The sequence below is a fragment of the Zychaea mexicana genome, assembly GCF_025766255.1.
Source record: "Zychaea mexicana strain RSA 1403 chromosome Unknown BDB00scaffold_15, whole genome shotgun sequence".
NCBI lineage: Eukaryota > Fungi > Mucoromycota > Mucoromycetes > Mucorales > Lichtheimiaceae > Zychaea > Zychaea mexicana.
Genome location: NW_026516678.1, coordinates 384,648 through 400,829, shown reverse-complemented (window position 1 = coordinate 400,829; position 16,182 = coordinate 384,648). Strand labels below are relative to the sequence as shown.

Below are 16,182 nucleotides of genomic sequence, written 5' to 3'. Positions count from 1 at the left end.
GTTATGTATAGAGCGGCTATCCGGATCCCTCATTTTTTGTATCCTTGATTTGATCTGTTGTCATTAATTCATATCTGGCCAAGGAGCTGATGGTATTATTTGAGCCAATATGCCATTAGCTGAGAAAATCCACTGTTAGATATATGATGTAGATGCTTTCTTCTTCCCGCATATCTCTGCATTTTGTGTCACTGCGCGATATTTTTTTCTGTTGGTAACTTTGCTGTACTACTGTCCCCGGGCATCACCCTATACTTCATCCTCCCACCTAAGAATCGCACATTTAACAAAATCCCCTTTTGTAAAAAGTAAAAGCCTCACCCCACAAAGAACGTATATCACAATAACAACAGTCGACATTTCACCATCAGAAGTGACTTCAAATAGGTGAATAGGAATAAAATGAAATCTTATCCTTATCAACTCAACAAAAAAAAAACATGCCCGCTTCTGTGAAAGTTAATCAATTTTTCGGGCTCACGCTATATGCGGTCAAAGTTTGATAACTTACATGTTCTGTGAACCTAAATGAATCCGGCTCAAAAACAGAAGAAAGAGATGAGGTTACAAAAATTGTTCTCAGAGCGGATCGATACTCTCTCTCTCTCTCTCTGTGTGTGAGTGTGTACATTGAATGGTTCTGAAAAAAGTGTGCGTGAGAATGTACGAACTGTCACGGCAAGATATGAAAAAGAAAACACACGTCCGTGAGCTAGCGTTATTGTTACACTGTGCCGGAAATGTCTCTCTGGCTACACATGGCATATTTTTGCTGCAATCAGTTGCTCCAAATGGGCATATTTCTCACGGTTTTTTCTTCCGATTGAGATCGATCCGTCAGAGCATAAGCAAAACATCGTGAAAATTATGAAAGTTACTATATCATTATTTCATCACTTTTACTGATCTGGTTAATAAAGCAGCAAAAGATTCAAGTTAGACTACAACAGTAGTGCTAGTAATATGGCTTATCATCATCAGATGCTTATAATGGTAAATGTTCTACAAGGAAGAGGAGCTATTTCGTAAGAAAAGAACTCAGCATATGACGAATTGGGATGGGACCTTTCACTGCGTATGTGAGAAAAAGGCTAGCTGTTTATTACTTGTACGTGGGCAGTGAAATGCATCATCATCATCATCTTTGTGCTGCATCATTCCGAGAATATCGATCGCAGTAATTCTATATTGGCTCCATCGTTCGGCCAATGCTTAAAAAGGAGTGGGTTCTTCCAATTTGATATTGTGATGATTGAGCGTACACACAGCATACCTTTAAAACTTGCACTCCAGTCATTGCTGCTACTACGCATTTCTCCCCAAACAACAGCAGTATAGAAGAATGCGATATTATAAAAGGTGAATTGAGCGGCACAGAAAGTATTGTAGATAACATGCAGATAATGTAGATGCACACAACACAGAATCCTACTTTTACTGTTATGGAAACCATCTATCTTTCGAGAGAACATGTGAGTGCTTTTACAGAAAACTAAGCCGTTTATGTCATGATGGGTTCTCATTTTGAGTAACGATCAACAAGAAATACGGTTTGATAACTAGTCCCCACTCTTGGTTCTATCCATTTCCTTGCTGAGCCGTCACTACGCCTCTATCCAGCTATCCGATCAGACATATAGGAACAGCCAAAAGAAACTCCTGAACGTGTTTAAAAATAACATGCATTTTCGGTTCACTTGCACCCAGAATTAGAATCGGTTTCATGCCAGTGATAGTAGTAGTACCCCACATCGCATTGGGAAAAAGCTGGTGGGAAGACGGAAGACGCAAGTGAACATTAAACGCGCAGCCTTTTAGACAAACAGAAAAGCTTTTGACAAATAGAAACTGTGGAAAGACTCATTGCCCTGCCCCCTAAAAAAACCTCATTCACAATTCTTATAAATACCAACATTTGTTTCCAACAGACCAATTACTCTCCTGTTTCTCTTGACCATCAACCAGCTTACTACTATCAACAATATTGATATATACATATATTCTATAAATCACTCACAATCATGAATGAAAAGGTCCTCGCTGCCAGTAGCAGCAGCAACACATCCAGTCACACCAGCTCGTACGATTCTCCAGCAGCGCTAAAATCATCAAAAAAGCAGAAACTTCGTAAGGGTTATGATACAGAGTTTCTTTTTGTATTATAATTCGACCATAAAATGCCTACAATCAAAAAATATTAACTTTCTGTCTGTATACTCTTCTTTTTTTGCTCCATCACTGTCAGCATACGACTGGAAAGAAAAGCTTCACGAACCAGATTTTGACATCGATCGTTCAAATGCCGGCAGATCAATGACTGCGTATTATAATCTTGTCTGCTGTGTATGTGGTACTGGCATGTTGTCACTCTCCTCGGTGCTGGCATCTGGAGGATGGGGTGCTTTAGCACTGCTCATACTATGCTGGTGGATGACAATGGTGAGGAACCTCCTGTTGCTAAAGTTATCACTACTCTTTTGTCTTTATCAGCATATAGTAGTATCACGAAATGAGAAAAGCTGCATGTTACCTTGGTCTAATAATTTATCGATTATCATCACCGCAAATATAAACCTAGTACGCTTCTTGTATCTTGATTCGATGTCTTTATTACGGTGGAGAAAAACGGCTAGAATCGGTCAACAAAGTAGCAGAAGCAGCATTTGGTCGCTGGGGAAACTATGTGTCGTTTTTTTTCAACGCATGGCTCCTCCTAGGAACTCCTACGCTCTACATTGTGCTCTGTGGTCAAAACCTCAACGATCTTTGCCAAGGAACGGTCGCAGAAATCGGTCAAATACCATGGTCAATTGTCTTTGCTGCCACGATTACCATATTTTTCGTGTTCATGAAAACCATGGATAGTCTGAGCTGGACCTCCTGCGTTGGTGTTATTGCCACATTTGCTACAACGCTTATCATTGTCATTGAAGCCGCCCGAGATCCAGAACACCCGGTGGATACCGTGGTCCGTGAGAACATCGTCTGGGATGGTTGGCCTAGCGCCGTCGCGGTCATCGCATTTAGTTTGGGTGGCAACGTCATCTACCCTAATTGTGAGGCTGCCATGAGACGACCTGAACGCTGGCCGATGATTGCCATTTCAGGCTTGTCAACCTGTGCTCTTACGTATATTATGATTTCTGTCCCTGGCTACTTCGTATATGGTGAAGCTGCAGAGAACCCCATTTACAATAACATCCCGCACGGCGTTGGACGTATCATGGCCATCGTGCTTGTTACTTGCAACATTATGGTCTCTATTCCTATTTTTGCTGGCTCCTTTGCCTTGGACTGTGAAAACATAATGGGAATAACAGTCGAGCGCTTGGGCAAAAGAAAGGAGTTCATCTATCGTGCAATTTGGCGCATTTTCAGTAAGTTTTTGTCGTTTCTTTATTTTCTATGACAACTACAAAGAAGAGAATAACACTAAGCTTCCTATTACAGTCATGGTATTCTGCACAGTGATCGCTTGTACTGTTCCTCATTTCTCACCTTTAATGTCATTGTTTGGTGCATTTGGTTACAGTACCACCATTTTTATTATTCCCGTGCTCTGCTACTATAAACTCACTGGTCTAAGAAACAAGCCATTCTACGAACTTATCGGCGGTTTTCTTACAATATTGATGGGCCTTGTAGGCCTAATCTTTGGCACCTGGGATGCTATAGAGAGTTTGATTGTTGCTTTCAGAGGAGAAGCATAAGTGTCAGAAAGAAAACCTCACGGTGCCCTCTTGTTAATTTTGTATACTAGTAGTTTTTCTATATTATATATATCAAAGTACATAAAACATTTAGTAGCCGTGATCAATTTAACGTGTTTTGGTCAGATCTCAATGACCCTCTCGTTTAATACCAAAAGGATTGTTATATAAAATACATACAAAGAGTAGCATTCAATACAACTCAAGCATTTTTTACCCAATCGTCATCTGAAAATGAACACAAAATGGCACCACATATTGTCAAGCTTATAGGAACAGCAGTTTTTCGGTAGTGCGTGAGAAGGAGTGAAAGGTCGAGAACTTTGACATGAGACTTGTCAATTTCGTCGCACACGTTATCAATGGGACGAGAATCTTGAGGAACCTGATCGCTGCGAGGTCTTCTTTTTTCTATTGCCAGACTCATAATACTTTGAGCCAAATGCTGCACTTGTGAGGACTTTCCTTCATCGATTGCGTTGGTCACCATGCTGCTCTGCTGTAGCCCTCATATCAAATGTGTGTACGTTGGATAATCAACCTATTGGTTACACCATAGTAGCAAAAAAAGGTTGTTGAAAACATAGTCTTGGCAACTGCCGTTGATTTTGCATAAATTACATTCAGAAAGCGTAGCAATACCTGTCGTGGCAGAGAGGAGAAACAGACCGCACACTTGTACCATCACAACAGGTATCAGGCCTCCACCTCCAGATCAGCCAACAAGAATGAGCGGCGCCTAGAATTGCGCCTTGTGAAACATAAGGAGATTGTTCGAATTCTCAGCAAATCTCAGCAATTCTCCAAAAAACGATACATATGCTGTGATAAATGTCAAGAAAAACGGCGAACAATGCTTATGGCTTCTTTGCTATTACCTTATAATGCAAAAAGCCTGATCACTGCTGCATTATTATTTTGGATCTGAGATAAGCTTTTCTGTCTCCCTGATATGGGTCAACTTCCTTATCCTTTCTGATGGTATGTTGATTTCTTTTTTTGAAAAATGAACCTGTGTGTCAATGGATCTGTGGGAAAATTTATCATACATTGGCATTATCAGCGGACGAAAACCAAATCAAGCCCGCGCTTCGGCTAAACTTCATTCGTGGCGTGGAGTCGTGAGGATGACAATTATCATATATCATAATCTTGATGTGCGCAAGTTTAAAATCGAGGTGGTGCTACACCATGATAAACCACAGCACCACACGGTACCCAGGAAATGACGAATTCTCTTTCTTGGACATGTACCCTTACGCTCCCCTGCCAAAAAAGATTGATCTGACTAAACATTGTTGTCTACATGGTCCTGGATGTCATAGACAGACCTATGTTAAAGAAGGATTGACTTCACAGCAGAGTTTGATGAAAACTATCGGTCATTTTTATTATAGATATTTCTGATAACACACACACACACACTTCTTCGGCGGGGTTCAATCCAAATACGATCTTGAGAGGAGCAAAGTGGAGGGGCGCCTTTTTAAAAACTTGCTTAATAACGACAACCAGTTTACGAGGGAGGGTTACTATATTTTAGGTCGTACACATCTTTTTTTCCTTGGATCACAAGCGACACTTTTCCTTAATTTCTTTCCTCTTACCATGATATCATCGTATCCAATTACCAAGAATCTACTTTCTCACGGCCATTTATGCTCAACAATAATGAAGAAAATGAAAAATCGTGTTTTTTGCCTGACATTTGATATGTTGCCCCAAAGGTTCTTGATAAGCTAATGTCATTATCCGTGTAATACATACAGCTAAAAGAGGTTTATCGTTGCAAGAGAGATAAGAAAAGTATACAATGTGTATCTTTTTTTTTCATGCTGTTGATTTGTCGTGCGTACCACCAGATACAAAACGCACTTGAAACGACCTTTTAAACTCTCGGATACCATGTCTTCAAGAAGGTGCTTTTGCGCTAATAAGATTGGACCGTTTGACTCCCTCATTCAATATATGGATCAGCCATCATAATGATTGCTTTATAACCTGTGCGTATACGTTTCCAGAGCAGCGGTGGCAACAACGATCTGGATGCTTCAGCTAGCACGAGTTTAGCAACTGCGTAATGATGCAGCACAGAATTCTATTTTTTACAAATTTGGAAGCCCTCTACTTTGCCAAGGACCATGTGAGCAGTTTTACAGAAACCAGGATCCGCTTTTGTCAAGGGGTATTTTACTTATTCATGACAGCTGTGAAGCAAGCCAAAACTCTGATTGCGATATTCCAAGCAATCCTTACTACGTAACTATTATGTGCATTTATAGTTGCACAACATCTTGTATCTCTTCATACCTCACACGTTGTCGTATTTGTTCGAGCCAGCAGTAGTAGTGTTTAGTTCACCGATGGATAAATATCCATTCCTAATCTGGTAATGTATTGCAGATGTGTACATAGCCGAGTGACACATTCAAACCCTATCGCTAAGGAGGATGAACGAATAGAATTTACGGAAGAATTCACTGATAGCTATAATGTTTCTTACCCACTTCTTCCGACGCTGACTGATACGGCCGGTCGTATAATAAGCACAGAAAAAACATATATATAGACATAGTCCTCCTCTTGTATCGATATATCTTCCCACTCCCCTCCCCACCTTTTTTTTTGTTTTCGCCTCACTAGTCTTTTCCAACTTATAATAAAGAATAGTATGAGTGAGAAAATACAGTATTCTTCGGAAACCAAATCCATATCTGGTGTGTCTTTTGTCGCTCCTGATACAAAAACATATAAACGTTTCCGTAAGTCAGTTTGTTAATTGATACAAGTAAAATTGTCTGTTGCTACTGTTCTTTTTTCTGACAACATCGCATTTAAATCAATTTTAGCGTACGATTGGAAGGAAAAATTATTTGATCCCACCTTTGATATTGACCGCACAAATGCTGGAAGATCATTTACTGCATATTATAACATCGTATGTTGTGTATGTGGTACTGGCATGTTATCGCTGCCTTCGGTGCTGGCGTCTGGAGGATGGGGTGCTTTAGCATTACTCATACTTTGCTGGTGGATGACAGTAGTAAGTGAAGCGTTATAACAATGTTGCAGCTGCCAGAAGCCCCAATGAAACATTAGAGTGACTCATCCATCTTTTCTATTGTTATGTATAATTTTCCAGTACTCCTCAATTGTTCTAGTTCAACTGCTCTATTTCGGTGGAAATAACCGATGTAAAACGGTTCACGAAATTGCCATACGAGCTTTTGGACCTATTGGAGGATACGCCAGTCTGTTCTTCAACGCATGGATTCTCTTGGGAACACCTACTCTATATTTCGTGCTCTGTGGACAGAATTTGAACCAGCTGTGTGCCGGTACCGCTGGCGAAATCGGTGCAACAAACTGGTCGATTATATTCATTGTTGCTATTGCAATTCCTTTTGTCTTTATGAAAACCATGGACAACTTGAGCTGGACCTCACTCCTTGGTGTTATCGTAACCTTTGCCACTACTCTTATTTGCGTCATCGAAGCCGGCCTTGATCGTCCGAACCATACGGACGTCGTCCATCAAAACGTCGTTTGGGAAGGTTGGCCCAGCGCCGTTGCAGTCATTGCATTCAGTTTGGGTGGCAACGTCATCTATCCCAACTGTGAAGCAGCCATGAAACGTCCCCAGCGATGGCCCGTTGTCTGTGCTGCTGGAGTGACCACCTGTGCTCTTTTGTATGCCACGATTGCAATTCCTGGCTACTTAGTCTATGGCGATGCTGTCCAAAATCCAGTTTACAACAGCATTCCTGACGGTGTCGGTCGTATTATAGCGATTGTGTTGGTCACAACAAATATCACCGTGTCTGTTCCTATCTTTATTGGCTCATTTACTTTGGACGTGGAATCGATGATGGGGATAACTGTCGAGCGGCTCGGCAAGACCAAGGAGCTCATCTACCGAATAATTTGGCGTGTTTTCCGTAAGTTCTCCATATCTTATAACTGTGCATCATTGTGCATTTTCGAGTAGTTTTGTTCATTGGATGATCTTGCTGATATGGACCTGTTTATTTGTAGTGATAGCATGTTGTGGTGTAATCGCCTGTACTGTTCCTCACTTTTCTCCTCTTATGAGCCTGTTTGGAGCTGTTGGATACAGTACAAGTATCTTTATCATTCCTATAGTGTGCTTCTGGAAACTTACTGGATTCACTAACAAGCCTATCTACGAGCTTGCTTGGAATTGTTTAATTCTATTAATGGGCCTTGTTGGACTTATTTTTGGCACTTGGGACGCCGTGGAGAGTCTTATTGCCGCATACACTGGAGGCACCAGCTAAAAAAGGACAACTGTAAATATATCTACTGCTTAAATTTAATTGTAATGTACACAGCTTTCTTATATGCATACCTGTGCCCTTTACTCATAATAAAAATCTATAAAGCACATTGTAATATACATTCATACTATATGCTGAACCAAGGCAAGATTTTCATAAAAATAGAAACGTCATTTTATATACGCTTCTCTTGTCGATAGGTCACACCAGGCCATAAACTACAGGACCTCTCGATTGGCTTTTTCCTTATTATTCTGCTCCTTCTAAATTCTTTTTAAAGTGAACGTTTCTTCATTGTCGTGTACCTGCAACTTGAGTCTCTAGAAAATGAGCAGAAAAGACCAGCAGTGGCACACGTGATAGATTAGTTATCTTATTTGGCTAATAGGCTGTGTGTCGTGCGGTCTTTTCCCATAGACTGACAGCCAGCCGTTCACACCTGGCTCTCTCATTGGCGTAGAACCCTTGGAGTATTGTACTTCAGCTGCTTGGAGAATTTCGAGGTTTTCTACACTGCGACATATACTTTAAACCAGAATAAAAAAGATGTCAAGCAGCGATCGACAGCATAATGACGAAGAATCGCATCGAATGAACTTTGCAGTGTAAGTGGTCAAGAACTTGAACCAGATTTGCTTTGTTTTTGGGTGGTTGGAAAGTGGTTATGCTTTCACTTTGTTTGCGCTGATGAATAATGTTATTCATTGTTTGTTTGAAACCCTTATAAATTAATTACTTTTAGTCCAATACCGCATGCGCCCATGTCGTCGTCTCCGTTGGCAGCGTTGGCATGGTCCCTATCACCACCTGTAGCATTTAACGCAACGCAACACCGAGACAGCTTTGGTCGCCGACAAGAGTTAGAGAGCGCATTCTATCGCGATCTATTCTGTTGTAACAAGCGCATTCACAACTTGCACCACTTGCTATTGCATTATGAAAAGCACCACCATCCGCAGTCGCAGCAGCCCATGGACGAGGACAATTCGGGTAGTGTTGCTGCGGACCAACAAGACGCCATGGATATTGAATCCGTTGTATCATCACAACAACAACAACAACAGCACCCACAGCAGCAGCAACTACAACCACCAATACAACAGCAGCAGCCAGACATTGTCACCACTACAGACAACACGTTCGCACCAATCATACCGGGGACCGAAGACGCTTCAGAAGAGTTGCTATTGTTTCGCAACACTGGCAGCGACATGCAGTTGTTCCATGCCGACTATAGTGCGGTTGACAAGCCATATAAATGCACTGTACCAGGCTGTCTCAAGTCATACAAAAATGCAAATGGGCTGAAATATCATCGGGAGCACGGGCATTTGAATGATGAAAACGATGACGATCGACCGTTTCGATGCACTATTGGAACGTGCCATAAGCGCTACAAGCAACTGAGCGGGCTCAAGTACCATATCACTCACGCACACATGGCTCCACAGCCTGCATTTGCTGCGCACTTTTCTGCCTTACAGCATCCTGCCGATCCGTTCTCTTGAGTTTTTCTTTGGTAAAGCGAAGAAACAACTCCTTTACGCATATATACATACACTAAACATACACGCTCGCTCCTTCTACACCCTTCTTTTGCCCCCCAATACACATTTTCCATCATTTTGTATATTACAACAACTCCCACTTGCGCATGTAACAACAACATAGAAAGAAGAGGAAGACAAAGAAGAGACGAAGAAGTATCTACTTTCATATACATTTTTTCAACACAGCATCTTTTTTTAATATAATATCTTTATTTTTTAATTGATTACATCGTAATCGATTAATTCACGTTCAAGCATTATCACCAAGAAGTAATTCAAATTCCTAAGCATCAACAACAAGCTGTGCAGCACCATGTCATGGGGAATTTTATGCTCATTTTAAAAATTCTCCTTGCTCTCTCCTTATTTTTACGCTCTTTCTCTCTCTTTTTGATTTTTATTTATCCTTTGAATGAGCGGTGGTGCTAGTGACATAACCTTCCGACAACTGGGCATTCAAACGCCTGACAAACTAGATATCAATAATCCATCATTATCAACGACAACAACAACGAGGAATGACCCTTGTCTACCTACTATAGATCAACAGGAGGTTGTCGATAACGCAGCACCTTCATGCCATCCAACTGATAACACGTCCGCACGGCCGCCGCCAAAATTTGCATATCAACGAACCCTATTCAAAAACTCTCGAGGGACACGTCTTTCGTTTCAGTCGGACAGTCGCACGTACAATCGGCGAGTCTCTTTTGATAATAGCACATTGGACGCAGTAGATCAACAGCATGTCGTACTACGTCAAACCAGTGATGGGTTTGAGCGGACGCGACGATCACGTGCTTACTTGATACCGGTGAATATGGATGTTGCAGGAGCGCTTGATGGTGTCAAGTATGCTCTCATGGTAAAAAGTCATTTCTGTGTATACATGGCAATGTGTGTGCAACACTAGCACCATATCACTAAGAGAGAACTTTTTTTAGGACCTAGTTGACGAAAGTGACGAGATTATTGCTGTGGGGATTTTCAGCAAAGGTAATGAGAAGTCAGTTTTGTTTATTGGATTCATTTTCTCTCACACAATATGCATATTTATCATGTGGGAGGCAGCTACAGATCCGTATGCATCAGCCCAGACAAAGGCGGATGAGCTCATGCGTAGCGTAATGGAATTTCATCAAGGAGACAAGGTAAATGATGGCCGTGGTCTAAGAACTTATCGAGTGAATACACACTAATCTTATCGATAATAATGCATGAAATAATAAGATTAGCATGACGGTAGAAGTGTATAGCGGGAAGTCTGCCAAGAGTACCCTGGAAGAAATGGTATGTTTATTCCTTCAAACAAGGGAGGAACAGCCTTCTAGTCGTACTTGTGTGCGTGTAAAATGAGTATGAGGGGAAAAAAGGGCCAACAACATTAAGGTTTAGGTGGACATCTATGAGCCGTCGATGGTAATTGTCGCTTCCCATAAACGAACAAAATCGTCTCACGAATTTTCGGGCACGGGGATATTCAGAAGCGCTCTCAAACGATGTATGACACCGATCATTTTTGTGCCCACAGAAACGTACATACGACGTGCATCAACAGGTGATATCTTGTCATCATCTTCAGCAGCAGTGCAGCGCTGCTCCCTTCTGCCCACCGCACAACAACAACAAGACGAAAGTGCTCAACCGCAGAGGGGTGCTCGTCGTTCAGCTTCTGATCCACAGGTTAAACTTCAGCAACCAATACAACGACGGCATGTTCGTTCTGTTACTTCTATACGCTTTATCATCAGAATGATGGCCATGTTTAAGAAAAAATGCAAGGCCATTGATGAATGACTATGATATACCTCCTTTATTTTAGATATTTTTTTTGTATAGAGCCGTGTATGACGTATATATGTTTATTTTATCTTCTTTTAATATCACAGTAATACATAAAAGAGGTGCGCTGTATACAAAATTAACCATATAAAAGTATGCAATAACAGGATCGGCGAAGTTTGAAAGCAAAAAAGGTAAGAGCACAGAATTTTTCGTGCATGTATAACGACATGGATCTTCGTACAACGAGAGACAAATATAATATGATGTGGACGTAGTAGATAGTGAATACTGCGATGTGGCATAAAGAGTACATATAAAGAAGATGGGGTTATGGGGTGCGAAGGAGGAGGAGGAGGAGCGGAAGATGGCAAGCGTAAATTACACTAAGTAAGGATGAGTGCTAAGATATAGAGGTATATATATGTATAGATAAGAGAAAACGCCTAATAGATCCGACTAGAAGAAGGAGGTCGGATGGCTGTGGTGACCCATTCAATATAGCTCTCAAGAATGGGTACTTGAGCTGGCGGAAGCACTTGAGTGATGTTGCCGATAGCTTTGGAAACCGAAAAGCAGTCCTTGGCAGCGAAAGAGTAGTATGCCTCCAGAACTGCCTTACAACTGCTTTGAACCTTGTGTGCTAGTGGGACAAACTCGATCTTATCCAAAATCTGGACTGTCGACAGGAATTTTTCGCTGACATCATTATTATTATCGTCATCATCATCATTGCTTTTGCTGCTGTTGGTGGCCAGTACAGCCAGGGGTATAATATTCATGAGCACATGTTCCAAGAACTCGAGGACGTAAATCTTGCCGGCAGTAGCCTTTTCGACGAGTGCGTCGTAGAGTAACTCGAGCATATCCTGGATCGTTTCTACGAGTCCACGATCTCTTTCATGTAGTGCGATCGGTTCAATGACGCAAGTGATCTGTGAGCGTCGCTTCAATCTGGCAGACTGGTGTGTGATTGGCATACCAGTAACAGTGATCCATTGGTAGTATTCGTCTGCTGCATCCATATCGTTTTCATCTTTTGAGGAATAGCCCTTCGTGAGCCACCGTACATCGAATGTAGGTTGAATTCGTCTGTACGTCATGTTGAGCTGTCCGCAAAGAATCTGAAGGTCTTCTGAATGTATAAAGGCCATGATTGGCATGCCTATCAGTTGACGCGTAGCTGATGACGCTGGTTGTAGCTCTTGGTCAATCACATGATAAATGCGATCGACAATGCCATATGGACTGAGCATAATTACAGTGGTGGCGTCAGCGGGTAACGTGAATCGATGATGTTGCTGACGACGATAACGACGACTTGTTTTTTCCTGATTCAGCGGACGCACGAGCCAGTAGTCGAGTGGCGCGGTTGCCATCTCATTGGGTGCCGTTGTGGTTCTGTGTAATAACGGATCACGATGGATGCATGCTTGAAATTTTATGCGCGTACCTCGTTTGTCGCGTGCTACACATCGAAGCGGGAACGTGTTGTCTGGTGACGGTATCGTCTTTAGTAGCTGGCTGATGGTCTTGCCAATCACGTCAGATGGGGCGTATCCCAAAATGTTGAATATTTCGTCGGTCGCTGTGACGATCGTCTGGTCCTGCTGTTTGACTATAAACAAGGAGGATGATGTGCGCAGTGGACAACTGTCAAAGGAATGTGGATCTTCATCGTCGCTTGTCGTCGACGCGAAGGACATGATAGCATAAATAATAGGGCGATGTTCGAAAGCGAAAGGGAAAGAAGAAAGACGGGGCGAAAGAGGGGAATAGAGGAAGAAGCTGGTTGAAACAAAAGAGGGAAGGGAGGGAAAAGGTTGACACTTGACCTTTTTTTGTTGTTGTTTTGTTTCGTCCCTTTCACATGAAAAGGTTCACATTTGTGTTACGCTAATAGAGAACAAAAGACGCGTGGCAATAACTGCTGGCATATGAAAAAGAAACGCCTTAACTACAACGCACAACCAATGATGCTTTTTTGGGTTGCAACTAGGATGGTGCAGTTTCCTCATCTAACACGGTCTCATGTCATCATACTGGGGTAGAAAGTGGATGATGAGAGAGAAAGAAGAAGGCCGAATTTATCCCATTGGACTTGTAATTATTTCACATGTCCAACGCCTAGTCCAAAGCCTAAAAGCTCCAATATTCATCTTAAATTCAAAGCGATAATAACAACAGCAAAATAGAGCACATCTAGGAAAAACTTTTTATTATTAATACACAACGGAAACATTAAGCTTATAGCGCTCGTTCCTCTTGTTCAACAAGAATTCGTCATTGTGGAATCTGCGCACTGCCCTCCATGCCTCTGACTCCGTATCAAATTTGACCAAGAATTTCGATACAGTCGCTTGCTTCTTTCTAAGTTACATCATAACAAGTCATGTTAATTCATGTTTTTTGTGCACATAGTAGAACTACATGCGTGATATGTAGTGACAAAACATCATGCTTACGTCTCTAACTGAATGATGCTGTCTGCTGTGCCTTCGACTGGATAAAAGTTCCGTGACCGCAGATAGCCCAACAAATGCTCCGGTTGTGTAAGCATAGGCAGACCACTGAACGTTACCGAACGGCCCGATGCACTGGTTTGATCAGCAACCGATCGAAGTTCACGTGTGCGGACCTTGTCCGAAAGATTGCCAACCTTTTGGATGATCTTCATTAGTCCCTCATCTTCTCTCTCTTTCTATGTTCTGGACGAATCCTCATTCATCCCATGATAGACAGATATCCGACAGCTTACATGTGACATCTTTACTACATTGCCTCCCATAACACGTCGGTTACCATATTCAATGACACGTTGAGCATCCTCGGCGGATTTCATTGAAACGATACAGCGTCCCTTGAAGTCAAAGTTCTCTTGGCGTACAAAGACCACTGTTTATATACATATATATATGTTTTAATTTATCCATAAAATTAGCTTTTTCGCATCGTCCATATGAACGACACACAGAGCCTAGCTTCATTCAAAATCTTACCTTCATTGATAGACTTGTCACCCTCTGGCAATGCTTCACGAGCCAACTTTCTGATATCTTCCATCGTGGTGGTGCTAGGCAGGTTCTCGAGTTGAACAAAAGGAGTAGGCTCTTTGTCCATGATATTACGTTCTTTCCGTGCTTGAGCTGTTTTTTTTTTTCGACAAAGGATAACAAAAGTTAGCTCTCGACTCATTGATTTTGACAATTTGTTGTTATAGGAAAATAAAACAGACTTGCCAATGAACTTGTTTGTCATTGTTGCTGCACTCGATTGTTGTCTTTCATTCGGTTGTGCTTCAACATTCCACTTCGTTGCTGAAACTTGTAAACAGCGCTGCTGTTGTTGACATTGTGCGGATATAAATCCTGGCAATGTTGATCTCTGACGTAAAATGGACGAGGCAACGAGTCTGTTGGCCATGTTAATTCGTTGTTGTGTTAATTTTTTAAGGCAAAGGACAAAGCTGTGTTTGTTATTTTTCGACTGAAATTTTGAGTATAAAGTCAGCAAAAGCTTTGACAGTTGCGCGCGCGGGGGTGGGGGACCGCTAACAAGAACGAAATCCATGACACGGCACAGTGTGTGTACTTGTGTTTATCAAGCAATGTTGAACATAGGTTAGAGCAAAAAATACTGGTCTTAATGTAATGACGCCCCGGTTACAGTAGTTATAAAGAACAAAAGGGCATTTTGGCCCCAATAGGCTTGTCTTATGCTGATCAAACTCGGACAAACGATGCTTGTTTGTGCAACCGCAAAAACTAAGCTGTGGGGCATTTGTGAAAAGATTAACCAGCTTCCGTTCTCTGTTCTTCTCTTTCCCTTCTTTACCACTCTCGGAAAAAAAAGGTCGAGCAAAAAGATGAGCAGTAAGTCGCTATAGTAACTACGTCTTTTATTCTAGCCAGTTACTATGGTTACTTAGCTAGAGTTGCCATGTAGCTACTACCACCGCCAAGAAGCAGTTTCTGGTTGTCATCCGTGACTTCAAAGACGACAAGGCTTTGGAGCGAAGAATGGCTTCCCGTGATCAGCATATAGCCATGGCCAAAGAATCATATCCCGATTATATCGCATGTGGTGGCGCCATTTTCGACTCGCACGAGGTACGGTATACGTCGACGCATTGAATAAGAGACGATAGAAAGTCTGTGTAGATGTATGCAGAGGTATATAGCTGGCAAAGCGAATGGGCTGAATGTTGACTTTTTTACGCACACTCTTTCGTATCATCATCAGTCGAGAAAAATGATTGGCAGTGCCATGATTTGTCAGGCTGAGTCAGAGGAGGAGTTGCGAGAGCGAATCGCAAAGGACCCCTACGTTGTTGGAAAAGTGTGGGAAAGCTGGGATATTTACCCATATCGCAAGTAAGTTGTGTGGACCATCGTAATCACATACGTGTTCTCTGTTTTTGTAATACCAATAGACATGTATATTCACTTACCATTTGCCACTTGTAGTGCTATTGGTTTGGAGAAGGAGCTTACCGGACCTGTCATTATCTAGAAGGTTTTCTTACAAACAAAAGGATGTTATTAAAAAGGATGATGCTTGATTGAAACCGGGTTGATACAGTACTGTTATGACTAGATACGTACATTGGAATGGTTCACGTTTGGTACTCAGAACTTTAGAAGGCATGTAACATAGCAGTGCTCTTTTTTTCTGCTACACAGCTATCAAGTAGTAATGCAATCACGCGCGAGGAAAGAAAAGAAAAATGTCAAAACCAAACCTCCGGGTCCACCAGCCCGTTTGTCGATTTAACGTGTTTGCCATAACTCTGAACTCCGCGATAAAATGGGTGAAGGCTCGTCGCAAAGCAAAGACCACTAT

General features: G+C 41.8%; 7 protein-coding genes across 7 annotated transcripts; 5 read left to right on the top strand and 2 right to left on the bottom strand.

Annotated features, from left to right (window-relative positions):
* Positions 1 to 2,021: 2,021 nt before the first annotated feature.
* BDB00DRAFT_882124 (transmembrane amino acid transporter protein-domain-containing protein) lies at positions 2,022 to 3,710 on the top strand (the record flags this gene model as incomplete). Its single annotated transcript, XM_053128127.1, has 4 exons — positions 2,022 to 2,127; positions 2,246 to 2,439; positions 2,579 to 3,377; positions 3,451 to 3,710. 4 exons carry the CDS (start codon positions 2,022 to 2,024, stop codon positions 3,708 to 3,710), a joined length of 1,359 nt encoding a protein of 452 aa, XP_052982578.1.
* Positions 3,711 to 6,594: 2,884 nt separating this feature from the next.
* On the top strand, positions 6,595 to 8,008 carry BDB00DRAFT_758648 (transmembrane amino acid transporter protein-domain-containing protein; the record flags this gene model as incomplete). The annotated part of the gene is made up of 3 exons (XM_053119073.1): positions 6,595 to 6,753; positions 6,853 to 7,648; positions 7,746 to 8,008. Coding segments are annotated over 3 exons (1,218 nt in total), but the record flags the coding sequence as incomplete, so codon positions are not given.
* A 546-nt stretch (positions 8,009 to 8,554) lies between these two features.
* BDB00DRAFT_785735 (uncharacterized protein) lies at positions 8,555 to 9,516 on the top strand (the record flags this gene model as incomplete). The annotated part of the gene is made up of 2 exons (XM_053120555.1): positions 8,555 to 8,613; positions 8,751 to 9,516. 2 exons carry the CDS (start codon positions 8,555 to 8,557, stop codon positions 9,514 to 9,516), a joined length of 825 nt encoding a protein of 274 aa, XP_052982576.1.
* A 454-nt stretch (positions 9,517 to 9,970) lies between these two features.
* On the top strand, positions 9,971 to 11,355 carry BDB00DRAFT_869608 (uncharacterized protein; the record flags this gene model as incomplete). The annotated part of the gene is made up of 5 exons (XM_053126620.1): positions 9,971 to 10,423; positions 10,503 to 10,554; positions 10,630 to 10,709; positions 10,789 to 10,848; positions 10,954 to 11,355. 5 exons carry the CDS (start codon positions 9,971 to 9,973, stop codon positions 11,353 to 11,355), a joined length of 1,047 nt encoding a protein of 348 aa, XP_052982575.1.
* BDB00DRAFT_142456 (uncharacterized protein) lies at positions 11,351 to 13,182 on the bottom strand. The gene has a single exon (XM_053116228.1). The coding sequence runs from the start codon at positions 13,044 to 13,046 to the stop codon at positions 11,787 to 11,789; it is 1,260 nt and encodes a 419-aa protein (XP_052982574.1). The 5' UTR covers positions 13,047 to 13,182; the 3' UTR covers positions 11,351 to 11,786.
* Positions 13,183 to 13,489: 307 nt separating this feature from the next.
* On the bottom strand, positions 13,490 to 15,133 carry BDB00DRAFT_809913 (uncharacterized protein). The gene is made up of 5 exons (XM_053122519.1): positions 14,580 to 15,133; positions 14,340 to 14,486; positions 14,099 to 14,235; positions 13,806 to 13,999; positions 13,490 to 13,710 (listed from the first exon to the last, which is right to left on the bottom strand). The coding sequence occupies exons 1-5, from the start codon at positions 14,908 to 14,910 to the stop codon at positions 13,563 to 13,565; spliced, it is 957 nt and encodes a 318-aa protein (XP_052982573.1). The 5' UTR covers positions 14,911 to 15,133; the 3' UTR covers positions 13,490 to 13,562.
* Positions 15,134 to 16,177, top strand: BDB00DRAFT_809907 (uncharacterized protein). The gene is made up of 4 exons (XM_053122518.1): positions 15,134 to 15,212; positions 15,286 to 15,449; positions 15,583 to 15,713; positions 15,807 to 16,177. Exons 1-4 carry the CDS (start codon positions 15,206 to 15,208, stop codon positions 15,850 to 15,852), a joined length of 348 nt encoding a protein of 115 aa, XP_052982572.1. The 5' UTR covers positions 15,134 to 15,205; the 3' UTR covers positions 15,853 to 16,177.
* Positions 16,178 to 16,182: the final 5 nt, after the last annotated feature.

Bases quoted from the DNA above. Each gene is read 5' to 3' on its own strand.
- BDB00DRAFT_142456 (XM_053116228.1), bottom strand. From the start codon at position 13,046: ATGTCCTTCGCGTCGACGACAAGCGACGATGAAGATCCACATTCCTTT.
- BDB00DRAFT_809913 (XM_053122519.1), bottom strand. From the start codon at position 14,910: ATGGATTTCGTTCTTGTTAGCGGTCCCCCACCCCCGCGCGCGCAACTG. The intron at 14,487-14,579 runs GCAAGTCTGTTT...AAAAAAAAACAG, and splicing joins AATGACAAACAAGTTCATTG to CTCAAGCACGGAAAGAACGT. The intron at 13,711-13,805 runs GTAAGCATGATG...GATGTAACTTAG, and splicing joins AGCATCATTCAGTTAGAGAC to AAAGAAGCAAGCGACTGTAT.
- BDB00DRAFT_809907 (XM_053122518.1), top strand. The intron at 15,450-15,582 runs GTACGGTATACG...TATCATCATCAG, and splicing joins CCATTTTCGACTCGCACGAG to TCGAGAAAAATGATTGGCAG. The intron at 15,714-15,806 runs GTAAGTTGTGTG...TGCCACTTGTAG, and splicing joins GATATTTACCCATATCGCAA to TGCTATTGGTTTGGAGAAGG.